The sequence below is a fragment of the Hyperoodon ampullatus genome, assembly GCF_949752795.1.
Source record: "Hyperoodon ampullatus genome assembly, chromosome: 11".
NCBI lineage: Eukaryota > Metazoa > Chordata > Mammalia > Artiodactyla > Ziphiidae > Hyperoodon > Hyperoodon ampullatus.
In genome coordinates this window covers 96,374,896-96,393,931 of record NC_136924.1, presented here as the reverse complement: position 1 = coordinate 96,393,931, position 19,036 = coordinate 96,374,896, and the positions used below count along the sequence as shown (strand labels likewise).

At 59.3% G+C, this 19,036-nt stretch overlaps 2 protein-coding genes across 3 annotated transcripts; both read left to right on the top strand.

The window, feature by feature from the left end:
• Nucleotides 1–93: 93 nt before the first annotated feature.
• P3H3 (prolyl 3-hydroxylase 3) lies at nt 94–10,204 on the top strand (the record flags this gene model as incomplete). The annotated part of the gene is made up of 15 exons (XM_079714509.1): nt 94–591; nt 1,506–1,658; nt 1,995–2,196; nt 2,277–2,408; nt 2,879–3,015; nt 3,445–3,534; nt 4,590–4,642; nt 4,757–4,824; nt 4,937–5,061; nt 7,634–7,735; nt 8,011–8,161; nt 8,380–8,497; nt 8,574–8,649; nt 9,372–9,512; nt 9,658–10,204. 15 exons carry the CDS (start codon nt 94–96, stop codon nt 9,811–9,813), a joined length of 2,202 nt encoding a protein of 733 aa, XP_079570635.1. The 3' UTR covers nt 9,814–10,204.
• Nucleotides 10,205–11,665: 1,461 nt separating this feature from the next.
• On the top strand, nt 11,666–17,125 carry GNB3 (G protein subunit beta 3; the record flags this gene model as incomplete). Of its 2 annotated transcripts, none has more annotated exons than XM_079714543.1 (9): nt 11,666–11,722; nt 12,002–12,040; nt 13,571–13,677; nt 13,766–13,829; nt 13,947–14,109; nt 14,194–14,257; nt 14,359–14,560; nt 15,892–16,108; nt 16,897–17,125. In XM_079714543.1, 9 exons carry the CDS (start codon nt 11,666–11,668, stop codon nt 17,001–17,003), a joined length of 1,020 nt encoding a protein of 339 aa, XP_079570669.1. In that variant the 3' UTR covers nt 17,004–17,125. The 2 variants fall into 2 exon arrangements, with proteins under 2 accessions (XP_079570669.1, XP_079570668.1); XM_079714542.1 differs by having other exon boundaries at nt 14,194–14,260.
• Nucleotides 17,126–19,036: the final 1,911 nt, after the last annotated feature.

The following is a 19,036-nucleotide window of genomic DNA, read 5'->3' as shown; positions in this document are numbered from 1 at the left end:
CTTCTTTTCCCCTCCCTCTTCCTTCCCCGTTTCCTCCCTCTTCCTCGCGGCTCCCGCAGTTCCCTCCTGCAGCCGGCCGGCGGCTCAAGCACGATGTTCCGCCTCCTCCGGTGGCTGCCGCTCTTGCTGCTGCTGCCTCCCCCGGGGTCCCCCGAGCCCCCCGGCCTGGCCCCGCTGTCCGCGGGGGCGCCCCCCCAGGCCCCCGACTTGCTCTACGCCGACGGGCTGCGCGCCTACGCGGCGGGGGCCTGGGCGCCGGCGGTGGCCCTGCTGCGGGAGGCGCTGCGGAGCCGGGCGGCGCTGGGCCGCGCGCGGCGGGACTGCGCGGCGCGCTGCGCGGCCGAGCCGGGGGCCGCGTTCCCCGCCCTGCTCCCCGCCTCTCCGGGGCCCGACTCCGGGCCGGGAGCGGCGCGGGGCGCTTGGGAACCGCTGCTCCTCCGCGCCGCGCTCCGGCGCGCCGAGTGCCTGACCCAGTGCGGGGCGCGGAGGCTGGGTCCGGGGGGCGCGGCGCGGCTCCGAGTGGGGAGCGCTCTCCAGGACGCCTTCCGCCGCCGGGAGCCCTACAACTACCTGCAGAGGGCCTACTACCAGGTGCGCGGCGGCCCGGGCCCCGGGGGTCTTCCTGGGCCCGCCGCCGTCCTCCTCCAGCTCCCGGGAGGGGCGGCGGGCCAGCGCCCGGACCCGGGTGGGGCTGTGTGGATAGGACCTCGTCTTTGGAGTCCGTCCTATCAAACCGCGTCAAACACCCATCGAGGCCGCCGAGGGACAGCCTTGGGAGAGTGGGAGCGAAGTTGGAATGGGTGTCATGCGGCGGGGTGGAAGTAGGTCGGAGATGGAGGGCAGGGGCCTGGAGTTTTAGAAAGTCTAACTGAGACCTACGTGGAGTGACAGCCGCCTCTTCCCAGGAATGAAGGGGGAGGATTAGGGTTGAGATCCGCCGCTGGAGAGAGAGCATGGGGGCGGGTAAGGGGGTGAGTGTGAGCCTTCGCTTGGGGCTGGAGGGAGCTTCGGGAAAGAAAGAGGAGGAGGCGCGGGCCAGGGCTGAGGGGCCCGGTGTCCCGGGGCAGGGGCAATGGACACTGCGCTCTACTGGTGCGGTCGCTGTTGCCTAATAATGCCTACGTGGCCGGGGAAGGGGGCGCTGGTCACACACACCTCAGCTCAGGGTCCTAGAGCCCAGCGGCTTTTGCTGGTCGCTCGGGTCACCTCTACTTCCGCACCTCACTTAGCCATCACTTCCACTTCTTCTCTCCAACGAGGTCCCTCTGCCCATATCCCACCCACTCCAGTCTTCAGACCCCGCTTCCGCTTCCGTAGCTACCAGACTCCTGAGAGCCCCAACATACTGGGGGTCTGGAGGTTGGGTGGTGGGCAGTTCTCACCTACCGGTCTTCCAGAAGGCTCTGGGGCAGTGCCAGGTGTGTCTGGGGTGGGGAGGGTGGGGAGGAGGCAGAGTGTGACACCCCTACCCCAGGGCTGACTCCCTCATCCTCCCCGCTTCTCAGCTGAAGAAGTTGGACCTGGCAGCAGCCGCAGCGCACACCTTCTTTGTGGCCAACCCAACGCACCTTCAGATGCGAGAGGACATGGCTAAGTACAGACGGATGTCCGGGGTTCGGCCCCAGAGCTTCCGGGACCTGGAGACGCCCCCATACTGGGTGAGACCCTCAGCACGACCCCTATCCCGCCCCCAGTCTTTGACTGGCTGGATACACAGACCTCGCCGGACTGTGCATTGTCCGCTGGGCATCTGGAAATCTGGGTACCGTCCTCTGTGACCCTGATGGGACTTAGTTTTCTTCCTGAGATTCACAAAGTCCCACGTTCTAACATTTGGATTCCAAGGCCCACCCTGTATTCCCCAAGGTGACCTGGGACCTGGAGTCCAGGCCCCAAATGAGACCCACACCCCTCCCCTTCTTTCTCCCTCCCTATCTAGTCTGGCAACCCTTGCCCCAGGATTTCAGGTGACTGACCACTCCCCTCCCCAGCAGGCAGCCTATGACACCGGCCTGGAGCTGCTGGGGCACCAGGAAGCAGCACTGGCACTGCCCTGGCTGGAGGAGGCCCTGCAGGAGAGCCTGGCCCAGGTGGAGAGCTGCCGGGCTGGCTGCGAGGGGCCTGAGGAGCAGCAGAGGGCGGAAGAGGAGGCGGAGGGGACCGGGAGCCAGGGAGGCCTGTATGAGGCCATCGCGGGTAAGGAGCTGGGTCGCGGGGCCTCACGGTGCCCGGGGAGGTGCAGCGCAAGCTGAGTGGCGCACGTGTGTCCCCCGCAGGGCACTGGATAGGGGTCCTGCAGTGCCGGCAGCGCTGTGTGGGGGACACGGCCACACGTCCTGGTCGCAGCTTCCCTGTCCCAGACTTCCTTCCCAGCCAGCTGAGGCGGCTGCACGAGGCCCATGCTCAGGGTCAGTGGGGCAAGGGTGAGCCCTGGGGGTGACTGAGGTTGGAAACGGGGAGAGTGAAGGTTTGTCTCTGATGGTATCCTGAGCCCCATCCCTCCCTCCCTCCGTCTGTCTCTGCATCTGTAGTTGGTCAGGGCTCCATGGGGACCACCACCTGAGGAGGACACTCGCTCTCCTTTGGTGCCGTTGTGGAAAGCTCGGAGATGGGTCACAGGGCTCCTGTCCTTGCTGTTTCTCACCTTCCTTTATTCTCTCCTCTCTTCCTCCCCTCTGAACTCTGCCCACACAGCTCAGGGATGTTCCAGTAAGCTTTGGAAAGCAGCACGGGATGAGCCTGTCTGCTGGGTGGGATGGGGCCCTGGGAGGCCACCTTCTCCGGCTCTGCCTCTGGCCCCCTGGCTTCTTGCCTCTGCCCAGGGATCACAGCGGTGCCCGGTCTCTGGGTCCCACCCCGCGCTATTCTCTGTCTCCAGTAGGGAATCTGTCCCAGGCTGTGGAAAATGTGCTGAGCGTCCTCCTCTTCTACCCGGAGGATGAGGCTGCCAGGAAGGCTCTGGACCAGTACCAGGCCCAGCTAGGAGACCCAAGACGTGGCCTCGGGCCAAGAGAGGTAGCCCCTCCACACTCACCCTGTGAGGTAGCCCGAACTCAAACAGATATACTGGAGAAGTCACCTGGATCCCGCCCCCCGTTCTGTCCAAAGGCGACCGCAAGTCCAGCATCTGCTCGGTCTCCACTCCCTGCCCTCCACTGCAGGCTCTACTTCTGAGTCCAAGCACCAGCCCAGCCCTCTCCCATTAACCTCACCCCTGCCTGCCCCCACCTAGGCACAAGTGCACATGTGCACAACACACACACACACACACACACACACACACACACACTACCCCCAGTCTGAGCCCCGACACCCTGAAGCTGCTGAAGGAGGCGGGTTGAGCCGAGGGGCACAGCCAAGGTTAGGGCGCCTGCGGGCTCCCCTGCCCTTCTCCAGCCTTAACTTCCCTGACCCCCACTCCTCCCCGCTGTCCCCCTTCTCCAGGACATCCAGCGCTTCGTCCTTCGATCCCTGGGGGAGAAGAGACAGCTCTACTATGCCGTGGAGCACCTGGGGGCCAGCTTCAAGGATCCCGTGAGTGACCCCACGGCTCCCCACCTGCCCCCAGGAGGGGGACAGCAGTAATGCCCTATGTGGATGTGCCACATCCGTTCCCAACAGCGTTTCCCATTTCTCCATAACCCTTCGAGGGTTGGAGAGGACTCTGTGTCCCAGCGTCACAGGGACAGAGGCAGGCACCTGTAGTTAAGGGCGGCCTTGGGGTCATGCAGGCCTAAATGTTGGTCTCTCTGCTACGAACAAGCTCTGGACCTTCACTTGCCTCGGCCTCAATTTCCTTACCTGTAAAATGGGAACATCACACTTATCTCACAGCCCTGTTGAAGCCACGTCTCTTGCTCCGAAGTACAGAAAGCTCTGTTGCGGCTGCTTTTCTTACTCTTTGTTGTAGCTGTGAGAGGGAACTAAAGGGCAGAGGTTATTCTCGCTGGTGCTGCAGCATAAGGCAGCTTCCTCAACCTGTTTGCCACTATTGCCATTTTGGACCAGATACTTCCTAACTGGGAGAAGGGGGCTGTCCAGGCAACGGAGGACCGTGTAGGCCAGCTTACCCGGCCTCTGCCCAGTAGGTGTCGCTAGCACTCCCTGAGTCATGACAATCAAAACTGTTCGCAGACATTGCGACGTCCCCTAACGGGCAAATCTCCCTGTTTGAAAACCGTTGGTTAAATCCCAACTCTGTCCCTTATCAGCTGTGTGATCTTGGGCATGTTACTTTACGTCTCTGTGTCTCAGAGTCCTCTCAACTGCAAAATGGGCACATTACTACGACCTGTTTGATAAGACTGTTGTGAACTTTAAATGATAAATTCCACATCCGTGTAGAAAGCTCTTAGAATAGCACCTGGCAAACAGTGCTACGTCAGTTGTTGTTGTTATTATTATCATTATTATTGCAGACTTTGGCCCAGTGCCCAGTGCCCAGGGCTCCCGACAACGAGTCCAGGGCTTTCTCCACCTCCACCTTCCCCTCTGGAAGCAGGAGGACCTTCATGTGGTAGCTCAGGGTCTACCGTCAGGGATTCAGGGGCGGACTTGATGGGTGATGGCGCTTTTCCTGACTGTCCCAGGATCCCTGGACCCCAGCAGCTTTCATCCCTGAGGCCCTTAGAGAAAAACTCAGGTAGGAGGTGCCTTGTGGTGGGAGGGGCGTGGCCTGAGCTGGAAGGGGAGGGATGGGTCCTGGGGAAGATGGGTCTGGCCTGTGCGTCCGCTGAGCATGTCTCTCACCCCTGAGAGAGGATCTGGAGAAGAGGCCGTGGGACCATGAGCCTCCACAGCCGAAGCCCTTGACTCACTGGAAGGGTGAGTTCCTGGGACAGCAGGAGACAGGATTCTGGAGGGGCTGGGGGCTGCCAGCTACTGCTGGGCCTGCTCTCAGGGGACCCTCAGCCCCGGTCCTGTCCCTCCCCGGCAGATGTCCTCCTCCTGGAGGGGGTAACCCTGACCCAGGACGCGAGGCAGCTGAATGGGTCGGAGCGAGCGGTGCTAGACGGGCTGCTCACCCCAGCCGAGTGCGGGGTGCTCCTGCAGCTGGCCAAGGTGAGAAGACCTGTGTGGGGGGGGCACTGCCGCTACTTGGGGACCCGCTGGCACAGCTGCCTGCCCCCTTGCTCTTGGCCTGTGCCCTGTCCTGCCCTCCCTGACTCTCCAGCGGGGACTGTGTTTGCCACTGCCTCCCCGCTGGGGACAAGTTCCTTTTCCTCTTAACTTAGCTGACATGGGCTGGTCATTTTACAGAAGGATTTTGCGAGAAACTGATAGGAAGAACAAAATACAAAGCATAAATGCATCAGAAAGGGTGAGTGCACAGGTGAAGATTCCTTGGTTGGCTGAGAGCTCAGTTATTGGCTCGGCAGACATGCAGGCTGTTTCTCCATCATCGCATCCCCTCCTAGATTGGGGGGGATGATCTGTATTCACCAGGTTGAGTCTGCCATTTTATGAAGCTTCAGTCTCACTCTGGGCTAGCGTTTCTTTGACACACGCCCTTTGAGACCCTGCTGTACACTGGAAATGCCTGGGTTCCAGGGAGAGGTAGATGAACACAGACCGTGCATTTGGGAGCTCAGTGTATAGAGAAGGAATCAGGCATGGAGACATAATCGGAGTGGGTGGTGAGTTTGATGAAAGAAGTCTGTACAGGGTACTCATCCAGGGACTTCCCTGGCTATCCAGTGGTTAAGACTCCAAACTTCCACTGCAGGGGGCATGGGTTCGATCCCTGGTCGGGGAACTAGGATCCCGCGCGGAGATGCAAAGTCACGGAAGGCTTACCGGAGGGGCTGGCATTTGAGCTCAATCTTAAGGATGAGTTAACCAAACAGAGCGGGAAGGAAAGTCAGGCTGCAAGGGAGAAGAGCAAGGGGGGTTCTGGGAACCGCAGTGGAGCACAGGAGTTAAGAACATGGGCCAGTCCCAGCAGGGATTGCCTGTGTGACCTTGGGCAATGTATTTTAGCATCTGTGAGCCTAGTTTCCTCTCTATGAAATGGGGCTAAATGCAGCCGTTATGTTGTAGGGTTGCTGTGGTTGCTGTGAGGATTAAACGAGTTAGAACATGGTAAAGCTCTTAGAAGAATGTGGAAATAGTATGATCTATCGCTATTAACATCAGGCCGTATATTATCCAGAGGCGGTTTAGGGTGGAGGCCCAGGAGAGATGGGGAAGGGCCTCTGTACCCTACCAAGGAGTTTGGACTTTATTTGTGGACGGCTTTCTGAAGGATTTAAGGAGGGGTGGACTTTTGTCTTCCTGCAGAACCTCCAAGGTCAGGGTCTGGAGCCCTCATCCTGTAGGGCTGGGAGCTCCCTCTAGTGGCAGTGTGGAGAATGCAGCGGGAGAGGGAAGTGAGGGGGAGCTTCTGGGATGATTGCAAGAGGGCCGCTGCCCTAGGTTAGGTTCTCATTTCAAGGGAATGAAGATGGGGACGGATGAGAAATATTTAGAAAATCAAAGAGAGAATTTGAGGACTAAATCTATGTGGAAGATGAAGAAAGAATGGAGTCAAAGATAACTCCCAAGTATCAGACCTTTCTGTTCCTTGATTACACTAAACTCATTCTGGCCCCAGGACCTTTGCATTTGCTATTTCTGCTGCCTGGAACATTTTTTCTCTCAGCTATTCCTTCATATCATTTGGTTTCAATGTAGATGTCACCTCATCACTTAGCTGTCCCCTGACCCCTGCCGGGGCACTCTCGGGGTTGTAACCCTGCTTTAATTTTCCATGTAACACTTATCACCGTCTGAATTGATCTGGTTTGTTTGTTTGTTTATTATCTCAAAATATAAACCCTGCTGGAACTTTTCATGTTCACAGTTGAGTCCGCAGTGCCTAGAACAGTGCCTGGCACATAGTAGGTGCTCAGAGCCTACTGAATGAATGAATGAATAAAAGAATAGAGGGTTAGATGGCTTGAGTGGCCCGGTAGCCTCATCTCAGAGATGAGGCTTAAATACGGGGTAATTAGATAGTGGTACCTTGAGTTTCAAAAAGCAGACAGAATAGAAAAAAGAAAGAAAAAGCAGACAGTAGGTGTCAGGAAAGGGACCCTCAGATACTAGGAGACCCCCAGTAGATAAGAGTCATGTAGGCAGTTGGGTAACTGGGACTTAGCATCAAGGGCCTTAAATTCTCCAAGAGCATGTAAGGTGAGAAGGGATGGAGGAGAGACACCTTGGCTGATGCCTTGTCCCTACCTTGAGTCAGCCAGGACCTGTCCCGACTGTCAAACCTCCTGCCAGCGTCCTTTTTCAGAGAAACTCCCCTATTCTCGGCCCATCGGGATGAGTGATCAAGCCCCTCCTGCCCCCTTCCCCAGCTGTCCTCAGCTCTCAGGGCCCCTTCCCCACTGTAGGAAGCTCTCCAGAGTTCTGTGCACAGTCCCTTCCGTGAGTGGGGTTCCAGATCTTTACCAGGAGTGACAACACAGACGCAGAGATAGTCGTTCTCTGGGAAAGGGCAGCAGCTCAGAGAACTCCGGGAGCTTCTAGCCTCTTCTAGGGAGTTGGGAGGGTTGGAGGGAAGGCCATGTGGCCCTGTGGGCAGTGAGGTGGGCGATAGCCCGGGGCCGGGGAGGGTGACTCCCCAGCCAACCCCCTCCCTGCTTAGGACGCGGCTGAGTCTGGAGCCAGGTCCGGCTATCAGGGCCGCCGCTCCCCACACACTCCCCACGAACGCTTCGAGGGGCTCACGGTGCTCAAGGCCGCCCAGGTGAGAGGAGGCCCCCGGGCCCTGGCCTGATGCCAGAACTGGAGAAGAGGGCCGGGCATCTCCTGGGGAGGGCTCTCCCAGGACCGAGGGTAGCCAAGTCCTCGGCCCAGGGTTGAGGAGAGGCTTCCAGACCGAGGGGCCCGTGTTGCCATCATGGAGCAGTTGGGTGGACGGGCGCCCCCAAACCGTGGGTGGAGGGCAGTGGAAGTGGGGCGGGGCCAGGGGCCACCCTTCCAGTGCCTCCCCCTTCCCGGCCGTTCCTTCTCTGCTGGCAGCTGGCCCGGGCTGGGACTGTGGGCAGTCAGGGCGCCCAGCTGCTTCTGGAGGCGAGTGAACGCGTGCGGAGCCTGACACAGGCCTACTTCTCCCCGGACCGGACCCTGCACCTCTCCTTCACCCACCTGGTGTGCCGTAGTGCCATAGAAGGTAACCGCCAGGGACCCTGCCGCTCCGCCCCAGCCTCGGGGCCCCTCGGGGCTGGCGCACCGCACACCTTCCGCAGCCCCAGCCGTGTGCGTCCCAGTCTTCGCTGCACGAGGACTGACTCCCCTGCCCAGGCCGGGGCCCGGCTGTGACCCCGGAGCTGCAGGGTGGGTGTCGGTGGGCAGGCACCGGGGCACCCACCAGGCCCCTTCACTTCCCAGGAGAGCAGGCGCAGCGCATGGACCTGAGCCACCCGGTGCACGCAGACAACTGTGTCCTGGACCCTGACACGGGGGAGTGCTGGCGGGAGCCCCCGGCCTACACCTACCGAGACTACAGGTGGGCGGCCCTCCAGGGGTCAGGCAGGGGGGCCTGGGCGGGGGTCTCACCGCCTCCTGTCTTCCTCCCTCCCCAGCGGGCTCCTCTACCTCAACGATGACTTCCAGGGCGGGGACCTGTTCTTCACAGAGCCCAACGCTCTCACCGTCACGGTAAATGGGGGCTGGGTGAGGGGTGGACAGGGAGCCCAGCTGTGGGCTCAGGATTCCCAGAGGCAAATGCACGGAAGTGGCTGGGGCCGCCTTAGCCCTCTCCTTCCCTGGCCTCCCCAGCGCCTCCCACCACTTGTGTGTTCAGGGGCTCTCCTAACCCCTCCCAGGAGACCTCCAAGGGGCCCCTCCAGGCCCTCCTAAAGGAGGGCTGGTGAAGCACAGGACCCCAAGCCCCTATTCCAGGTACAAGCTTGGGGCTAGGATCGGTAGAAGAGCGGAGCGGTGCTTTTTCACTGTGCGTTGCTCTGCCTTATCCAATTACTTCCTTCTCTGCTCACCACCTGTAATCCAAGCTCTCTTTGGGGTGGAAAAGTGTCCTCAAGATCCTTATGCCCAGAACCCAGAGTCTGGTACTGGGCTCGTGCCTTCAGGTGGCTTCACACCTGGTACCAAGAGTTGGCCAGGAAAAGTCAGGGCACTGGGGCGGATGGAGGTCCCTTCTCCCTTTGGCTCCAACTCCTCTAGCCTCAGTCCGGCACTTGTGCTCCCCAAGTGGAGGCCCATTTCCCATTTGCCCCCAGACAGCCCCTGAATTACGGAGGGGAAGTGGTGGGCAAGAGAGCTGCCTTCTCTGGGCCCCCTACCCCCATCCTACTCCAGGGACTCAGGGCCAGGTTTTCCGAGGGCCCCTCCCTGGAGCTGAATCCGCCGTGGCCCGCCAGGCGCAGGTCCGTCCTCGCTGTGGGCGCCTCGTGGCCTTCAGCTCCGGCGTGGAGAATCCCCACGGTGTGTGGGCCGTGACGCGGGGGCGGCGCTGCAGCCTGGCGCTGTGGCACACGTGGGCCCCTGAGCACGGCGAGCAGGTGAGGAGGAGCGAGCGGGGTAGCCGTGTGAGGGGTGGGCAGGCTGACGGGTAAGGCGCAGGGGCTGAGTTGAGCCAGGGAGGGGCCTTGGGGCAGGGTGGATGCAGGAGATCAGGCCAGACCCTCCTCTCCACGCCCCCCCCAGGAGTGGACCGAAGCCAAAGAGCTACTGCAGGAGCCAGAGAAGGAGGAGGGAGAAGGAATGCCCAGCAGAGACCCCGCCCCAGAACCCCCCAGCCACAGGCTTCAGCGGGTCCGGGACAAGGCTGGGAAGCCGCCTCGGGTCCGAGAGGAGCTGTGAGGGGCTGAGCCAGCTCCTTGGGGATGTGGCCTCTTGACTTGTGGGGGGTCTGCCTTGATGCCAAGACCCCCAAGAAGTCCCCACGTAACGGGAGCAGAACAGCGAGCTCTCCATCTCTGCACGCCCACCAGCCTGGGGATCACACGGGCCGTGCAGCCCTGGACTCAGAGGACACTGCACAGACTAGCCTGGGGAGCCAGGCCTGGGCCCAGCAGACGGACCTCCAGCCCTAGGACAGACAGAAGACGTGATGCTGCCGCCGTGGAGAGAAACGGCCGGGGGTAGGGCCCGACTGCTTTAAATGAGGCGGATGAGAGGGAGGGTCACCCCACTGCCCGCTCGCCGCCCGTCAATAAAGATCGTGAAGACCCCTCAGCCGGGGCCCAGTCAAGTGTGTCGCAGCAGTTTCCCTGGCGGCTGGAGGGTGGAGAGGCTGTGACCAGCCAGGGAGGACAGGTATCGTGGGCCTCCCAGAGGCAGGGCCTCTCCAGCCTGTGATTTGTCAGGGAACTCTCGGCCACCTGCTGCCCTCGTGCAGATGAGCCCTCACCCTGACAGCTGCTCCTTGGGCCTCCTGCTCTAAGCCCTGTCTTCCCTCTCTGAGCTTGCCTGGGGCTCCGGGCAGCCTCGTCCCTCTGGTGCTTGCCTTCTCAGCCCCAGCAGGACCCTGTGAGTCCTGGGGGCCAGCAGTGGGCCCAGCCCCGGATGGGAGCAGGGGATGGGGTTGCCCTCCACTTGCCATTCTTTTCTCCACCCAGAGCTGGGCCAGGCCTGTCCACCCTCCTCTCTGGAGCCCCCGGACCTTCCCCCTCTACCCAGGGATCAGACCCTGGGGGCAGCTGGTTGGGGCTTGTCCAGAAGAAGGATTATCCAGATCAGTCCCTTCTAATCTCAGCTCCGGCCTACGTCCTCCCCCGTAGTCCTCCCCGTACTCACCGTAACCCTCTCCGCGCCCCACCCGGAGCTAAGGCACACAGTTTTGGGTATTGACAGTGGGCTGTCTCTCACCCTCATTCTCTGGCTCCTGGACTGGTTGCTAGCCAGGCCCTGACTGCCAAGATCATCGCCACTGGTGGGGGCCAGGGCCTGCCCCCCCGCCCCGGAGCTGTGGTCGTGCTGCTCCTTCGCACCCCTCCCAAACCCAGCCCTTAATCCTCACAGCTTTGCTCTAATCCCATGGGGCCTGATGCTCTGCCCTCTGCCTGGAGACTGGCCGGGGAAGCACCCACACCCCTTCCTCCCTCCGGGGCTCGTCATGGGGGCTGCTTCTCTGTGGAGTCCTGCACTCCTGCTGCCACCCACCCACCCCCCAACCTGGGCTGGGCCCAAGCCTCTCGGAGGCCACACGCCTCCCGCCCTGTCCTCTCCCCCCACCCCGGCCAGCTGACTTCATTTGCCTGACGTCGTTGGCCCTACCCTTCCCTGTCAGTGCCCCCCTGCCCCCCGCCCCCAGTCGGGGCCAGGCCAGGCCAGCTCCCCTGGCAGCAGAGCCGGGGCAGGTGACGGGCGGACTTCGCAGCTGAGGGAGCGAGGAGACGCCTGGGAACCGGAGCTGGAAGCCTAAAGAGGTCCAGTCAGAGCCCAAGTAAGAGGGAGCTGGGCTGGCTGTGCCCTCTGGGGCTGGGGGCTGCAGGCAGGGCTGGGCCAGCGCCGGGCCGGCTGCACGGGACTCCACACGGGGAGGGCGGGCGGGGTGAGTGGTGCAGACCATCCAGTCAGTTCCGTCTGGGGAGTGGGCTCCGGCCTTCGTGAGGGGTCCGGTGTGGGGTGTGAGGGACAGAGACGTGGGGATCCCCCTACACCCACCCTGTGTTCCTGGCAGGAGCCGGAGCCACCCCTCAAGCTGCCCGCCATGGGGGAGATGGAGCAGCTGCGGCAGGAAGCAGAGCAGCTCAAGACGCAGATTGCAGTAACCCCAGAACCCTCCCACCAGGGAACCCCAGAAAACAAGGAACCGGGCCCGTGCGGGAGTGGGGCCTGCGGGGGAAGAGGGCTGGGGTCACCCTTGAGTGACGCCCAAGAGACCCCTGACCTGGAAGTCGCCAGAGACCTCCTGAATTTGGATCTCATATTTGAGAGGCGGCCCCAAACCCTAGAGCCCCAAACCCACCCGCATCAGACACCCACGCACCCCCACCCCCACCGACACCCTGCCCTTACCATCCCCTGATGTCTGCTTTCCCCCCAGGATGCCAGGAAAGCCTGTGCTGACATGACTCTGGCAGAGGTGAGAGCTCCTGTCCCCCTGACAGGGCCGGAGGGGAGGAGTGGGGAGGGGAGGGGATGGGGCGGGAGCCCCCTGACCAGCCACAGCCTGGTGCCCAAGCTCTAGTACAGCGTGTGCTTGGAGTGAAGAATGACATGAATTCATTCATTCAACAAACATTTGCGAGGTCAGTCTGCTCTGGGCCAGGCACCGAGTCGGAGACTACGGAGGCGGACTCTGTCCTGTCCTTGTCCATAAAACGAGAGTGATTACCCCCCACCGCGGGGTGGCAAGGATGAAGAGGGGTAGGGCGTTGTCAATCAGGAGCCCTTCGCGACGCTAGGTACTAGCTGTCTAATACTGAAGTCGTCAGTTCTAAGATGCATTTTTTCACATTTTGACGTCTCGGAAATTGAGATGCATCCAACAATCGATGCCTTACAATTATAATTCGCAGCATTTTTTCCTTCTTAGTGATCCATGTGAGAATCGTGCTTCTTAGAGTTGGTGGCATCTTAGATTGGATTAAATGTTAGTAATAAGAGTAAACAGTTACTGAACATGAGCCAGGCACTGGGCTAAGTTGCTTAAATACATAATTTCATTTCATGTTCACGACAACCCCATAAGGTAGGTGCTATAAACCTCATTTTACAGGCTCAGAGGAAAACAGGCTCAGAGAGGTTAAGTAACTTGCCTGAGATAACAAAGCAAGTAAATGGCAAGTCAAGTCTTTTGACCCTGGAGCCCCGGCCTAAGTCTAGAAGGTCGAAGGAGTTTCAGGGCCATGGAGCTGCTCTGGGTTCCAGGGAGAGCTGGCCATGCAGCAGTGGTAGGCGAGGGCAGTCTCCTAGCAGCTGGGTTCATCCAGATGTGTGCATCTCTTCCCAAGTCCGTGTGTGGTGGTCTCACATGGCAGCTTGAATTGGTCAAAAGCCGGTACTATTTATACGATGGAAATCCCCCTCCCTCTTCCCCTCCTCCCCCAGCCCACGCAGGAGAGGTGGTGGTTAAACCCTTAGCAACATGCCTGTGTCTGTCTCCGCATCAGTCTAAGCCATTGCCGGGCAGGGCCTGTTAACTCTGAGGCTGGGGCCCTGACCCCGAGCCTGGCATGTAACAGAAACTTGTACAGATCAGTGGCTCTGACACTTGACACGTGGGCACGCACCCTGCTCACCCCGATTTCTTTCTTTTTTTTTTTTTATGCGGGATCTTAGTTCCCCGACCACCACGGATCGAACCCGTACCCCCTGTATTGGGAGCATGGAGTCTTAACCACTGGACTGCCAGGGAAGTCCTCACCCTGATTTTTTTTTTTTTTTTTTCTATGCGGGCCTCGCACTTTTGTGGCCTCTCCCGTTGCGGAGCACAGGCTCTGGACGCGCAGGCTCAGCGGCCATGGCTCACGGGCCCAGCTGCTCCACGGCATGTGGGATCCTCCCGGACCGGGGCACGAACCCGTGTCCCCTGCATCGGCAGGCGGACGCCCAACCACTGCACCACCAGGGAAGCCCCTCACCCTGATTTTTAATGCTCCCTTTCCTGCAGCTGGTGTCTGGCCTAGAGGTCGTGGGACGAGTGCAGATGCGGACGCGGCGGACGCTAAGGGGACACCTGGCCAAGATCTACGCCATGCACTGGGCCACCGACTCCAAGTGAGGCTTAAGAGGTGTGGGCGGCCTGGGGTGGGTGTTAGGGGGACACAGGAAGGAGAGTTGGGTGGCACGAGTGTTCTCTCCCCAGGCTGCTGGTAAGTGCCTCGCAAGACGGGAAGCTGATTGTGTGGGACACCTACACCACCAACAAGGTATCAGCCCTGTCTCCCGGCCCCTCTGCCGCCCTCCTTCCTGGGGGCGTCCTGCTCCCCTTCTCTGCTCTCCACCGGGGAGCTCAGCGCAGGCCCCCGCTGCCCCGCCCCCCGCAGGTGCACGCCATCCCGCTGCGCTCCTCCTGGGTCATGACCTGTGCCTACGCCCCGTCGGGGAACTTCGTGGCATGTGGGGGGCTGGACAATATGTGCTCCATCTACAGCCTCAAATCCCGGGAGGGCAATGTCAAGGTCAGCCGGGAGCTCTCTGCTCACACAGGTGAGTGAGAGACTGAGGGTCCCTGGAAGCCCCGGCCCTGCGGGGGGCGGCCGGCGGCCAGGGCACTGTCCTCACTACCCCCAGGTTATCTCTCCTGCTGCCGCTTCCTGGACGACAACAACATTGTGACCAGCTCCGGGGACACCACGTGGTGAGGACCGAGCGCTGTGGGTGCTGGGGCTTGGGAGGCGCCCCTCTGTGCTGGCCTTTCTCTGTGACCCCCTCCCCTCCCCTCCCCCCACCCCGCAGTGCTCTGTGGGACATCGAGACCGGGCAGCAGAAGACTGTGTTTGTGGGACACACGGGGGACTGCATGAGCCTGGCCGTGTCCCCTGACTTCAAACTCTTCATTTCGGGGGCCTGTGATGCCAACGCCAAGCTCTGGGACGTGCGGGAGGGGACCTGCCGGCAGACGTTCACGGGCCACGAGTCGGACATCAATGCCATCTGCGTGAGCAGCCCCCTCACCCCCGCCCCCTCTGTTCTCTGACTCCCGGGAACACCTCTCCGCCTACAACACACACACTTCATCCCCTCCTGCAGCCCCCGGACCCTTTCCTTTTTTTTTTTTCTTTTTCTAAAATTTATTAATTTTTGGCCGCATTGGGTCTTCGTTGCTGCGTGCAGGCTTTCCTCTAGTTGTGGCTCGCGGGCTGTAGAGCGCAGGCGCAGTAGCTGTGGCGCACGGGCCTAGTTGCTCCGCGGCATGTGGGATCCTCCCGGACCAGGGCTCGAACCCGTGTCCCCTGCATTGGCAGGCGGATTCTGATCTACTGCGCCACCAGGGAAGCCCCTGCCCCTTTCAGCTTTCCACTTTGAAATAATTTTCCCTCACAGAAAAGTTGCAAGAGTAACAAAAAGAGCTCCCATCTACCCTTCACCCATATTCAGTTACCTTTCTGCCACATTTGCTTCATCATTCCCTCTCTGTAGAGTGAGGGAGGGATAGACGGACAGACGGACACAGACACACACACACCTAGATGTAGGTATAGACACGCTTTGTCATTAGCTTTTTCCCTCGGTTCTTTGAAAGGAAGTTGCAGACCTCACGCCTCTTTACCCATTAAATACTTCGGTGTGTACTTCCTAAAATCAAGGCCGTTCTCTTTCGTAGTCACAGTCTAATTCTTAAAATCAGGAAATTTAAATCGACGCAGTACTGCAGTCTATAGTCTATATTCAAATCTCATCAATTATCTGAAAAATAGCAATGTTTTTTTTTCTGTCCAGGAACAGGTATCGCATTCCCTTGCCTTGTCTTTTCAGTTTCTTTTAAACTGGAACCGTTTGTGCCCTTTCTCTGTCTTCCGTGACATTGACATTCTTGAAGAGTACAAGCCAGTTTTCTGTAGACTTTCCCTCCATCAGGTTATGTGACATGTCCTCACGATGAGATTCAGGATATGCATTTGTACTTGGCCCTGTGCTTACACGCTGATCCAGCCGACTGTAGTCGTTGGCGTCTGGGACAGCCTCCGCCCTTCTGACCGTGTGGCCCTGGGCACGCTGCCCACCCTCCCTCAGCCCCGTGCTGTCCCCTGCAACGTGGAAATACTGTGGAGCAGGGAAGGGGGTAGGGAGCCCGGCTGCAGCTGGCATGTGACACACGTCAGCGGTGAAGAGTGACCGTGCTGGCGGTGGAAGGGATGGGGGCGGGGGCCAGAGAGGCTGAGGGAAACAGCTGGGCCTGGAGCCACCAGGGCAGGAGCAGGGAGAGGGCAGGAAAGGCAGCGGGCTGCCCAGGTCTGAGTCCTGACCCCTGGCCACCTGTACCCGCAGTTCTTCCCCAACGGAGAGGCCATCTGCACGGGCTCGGACGACGCCTCCTGCCGCCTGTTTGACCTGCGGGCAGACCAGGAGCTGACCACCTATTCCCACGAGAGCATCGTCTGCGGCATCACATCCGTGGCCTTCTCCCTCAGCGGCCGCCTGCTCTTTGCGGGCTACGACGACTTCAACTGCAATGTCTGGGACTCCATGAAGTGCGAGCGAGTGGGTAAGAGCCTGCCCACCATGGCCACCTCGCTCCCCTTGTGGGGACCCTCTTACCACTGCTCCCTAAGTATTGGGTAACTGAGCTCTACCCCTAGAAGCCAGTCCCCCTTGCTTCCCAGTCTAGGACCACCTTCTCTCAAAGCGAAGTTGCTCTAACGGGCCCTTCTCCACTGCGCCCGCCATGGCTGCTTCCCACCGGAAGAGCTCCTCCTGGCCACCCCCAGACCTGTGGGCCTTGAATGTCCAGTCAGTGCTGGGTTTCAGGGGCATCCACCAAAGGGAAGGGCCATCTCAGGGACTATGCAGTGACAGAATTAGGTGGATGGAGAGTGACCTGATGGCCCTGACCCCAACCTGGGTGCTTCTCTAGGACTGGCCTGGTCTGAAGTTGAATCAGATAGTGTGGCTTCTTCTCTTGGGAGAGGCCAGGTGCCCAGTGAAGGTAACACCGGGCCAGAGAGTCAGGATCCAAATCTTAATTCCACTGCTTACATTCTGAGTGGCCTTGGGCAAGTCACTTCTCTCGGGGCCTACGTCTCCATTTGGAAGCCCTCCCCGTTTTCCAGTGCCCTTGCCTTTCTCCCGGCACGTTGATATGTCCAGCCCTCCCAGGTCCCTCCCCTCCCCTCCCCCACCCCAGGTTCTACACAGAGAGACTGGCCTCAATAGAAGGCCCGCCCCTTAGGGCTAATCCTCTTGCCTCTTCCAGTTGGATGTCTCGCCTAGCTAACCTAGGGGCCCTGTGTGCACACACTCCCTGCCAGGCTGACTCCTCTCCCTTTTCCTCAGGCATCCTCTCTGGCCACGACAACAGGGTCAGCTGCCTGGGGGTCACAGCTGATGGGATGGCTGTGGCCACTGGCTCCTGGGACAGCTTCCTCAAAATCTGGAACTGAGGAGGCTGGACGAGGGGAGGTAAAAGGCCATGAAGACACTCGGCTGCCCTCTCCGCTGCCCGATTTCTTTAAGATTTTCTCTTCTACCCTGCAGTCACCCTCCCCGTCCAGCTTTCCCCTTTGAGGGCGTGGGGAGTACGGGGAGCGTGCCTCTGGGAGGCACCACCAGGGACATGGGTGGGGAACTGCCCCATCTCCTCCCACGGCCTCCCCTCTCCATGGTCCTGACAGCTTCTCCCTTAATGAGCAAGGACAACGGACCCCGGGACCTCCACCCTTGGCAGGCCTAGCAGGCTTCCCATCGGAGGCCACAGGCCCTAGGATTCCCCCCCGCCCCAGAGACGCCACCTTTGTCTAGACCTGAGTGGCGCAGAGCCCTCAGCCCCGTGACTATGGCTCTGGCACCACTAGGGTCCTGGCCCCCTTCTCCTTCGTACTTTCTCCTTTGTCTACCTTCTCGCCTCTCCTAAAGCACTGGCAATAAAGTAGTGCCCTGGTGTGTCTCTGATGTTTGCCTCCCACCCCACTTCTGTTCCAAACAGACGCAGGTCCCACTTAAGTACTAAAGTATTACATGTGCAGTGATAAAGGCTGGGTACCAGAGAGCTGTGGGCAGAAAGGAGGGTGGAGGCAGGAGCCCAAGCCTCATGGGCAAGGCCTGAGCTGGGGCAGGAGGAGAAGGAGGCTGGGAGGGGGGCTGTGCACAACGGTTCCCCACCGCCTGCCTTTGGAGCATATGTGTGTGTCTGTACAGGAGGGCTGTGTTGAGAAGGAATCAGATTGTAAGAGGCCTAAAAAAGCTAAAAAGTCTAGACTTTACCCTACGGGCAATGCGGGACGACTGAAGAGTTTTGAGTGAGTAGTAACGTGATCAGCGATGCTCCTCGGGAAGGTGGCCCTGGCAGCCGTGTCGGTTGATGAAATGGAGGAAGGGAAGCCTGGAGGAAATGGAGGGAAACAAGGTAGGAAGCAGGTGGCAAGAAACGCAAGAGCGATAGGACAGAGGGGGATGGGAAGGGGTGGGGAAGGGATTAAAGATGCAGAATCTCCAGGAAGAAGTGACCAACGCCTAGGCTATGGGCTATTCAAAGGGAAGGATTCAAGGTAATGGCCAAGGTTAGGGTTTGGCAACTGGGTGGATAGTGCTGTCATTCACTTGGAGAGAGAATAGGGGAGGACGAATAACTGTGGGGGGGAAGATCACAAATTCAACTTTAGACAAGCTCTGAAGTTCCTCTGGGGCAGCTGGATGAAGATCAGGGTTAGGGAGAGAGACCTGGATGTCACCAGAATACAGATGAGTAACAGATGAAGGCCTAGAAGTGAACACCCAGGGACAGCAAGAGGAAAGGGCTAAGGACAGTGCCCTGGGGAACACCAGGATTTAAGGGAGGTGCGCAAATGAGGCTTGGAGGTGTCAGTGCGGGGACGCTCAGGCCGTGGAACACAAGCACACCCCGCCCCCACCCCGGGCCGCCTTTCTGCATACAGAAGACCCAGTGCAAGGTTTAGGTATAACACTTAAAAACATCATTTAAGTGGGAATGTAAATGGATACAGTGGCTATGGAGAACGGTATGGAGGTTCCTTAAAAAACTACAAATAGAACTACCAAACGACCCAGCAATCCCACTACTGGGCATATACCCTGAGAAAACCATAATTCAAAAAGAGTCATGTACCACAATGTTCACTGCAGCTCTCTTTACAATAGCCAGGAAGTGGAAGCAACGTAAGTGTCCGTTGACAGAGGAATGGATAAAGAAGATGTGGTACATATACACAGTGGAATATTACTCAGACATAAAAAGGAACGAAACTGGGTCACTTGTAGAGACGTGGATGGACCTAGAGACTGTCATACAGAGTGAAGTAAGTCAGAAAGAGAAAAACAAATATCATATATTAATGCATATATGTGGAATCTAGAAAAATGGTACAACTGAGCCTATTTGCAAAGCAGAAACAGAGACACAGACATAGAGAACAAATATATGGACACAAAGGGGGGCTGGGATGAATTGGGAGATTGG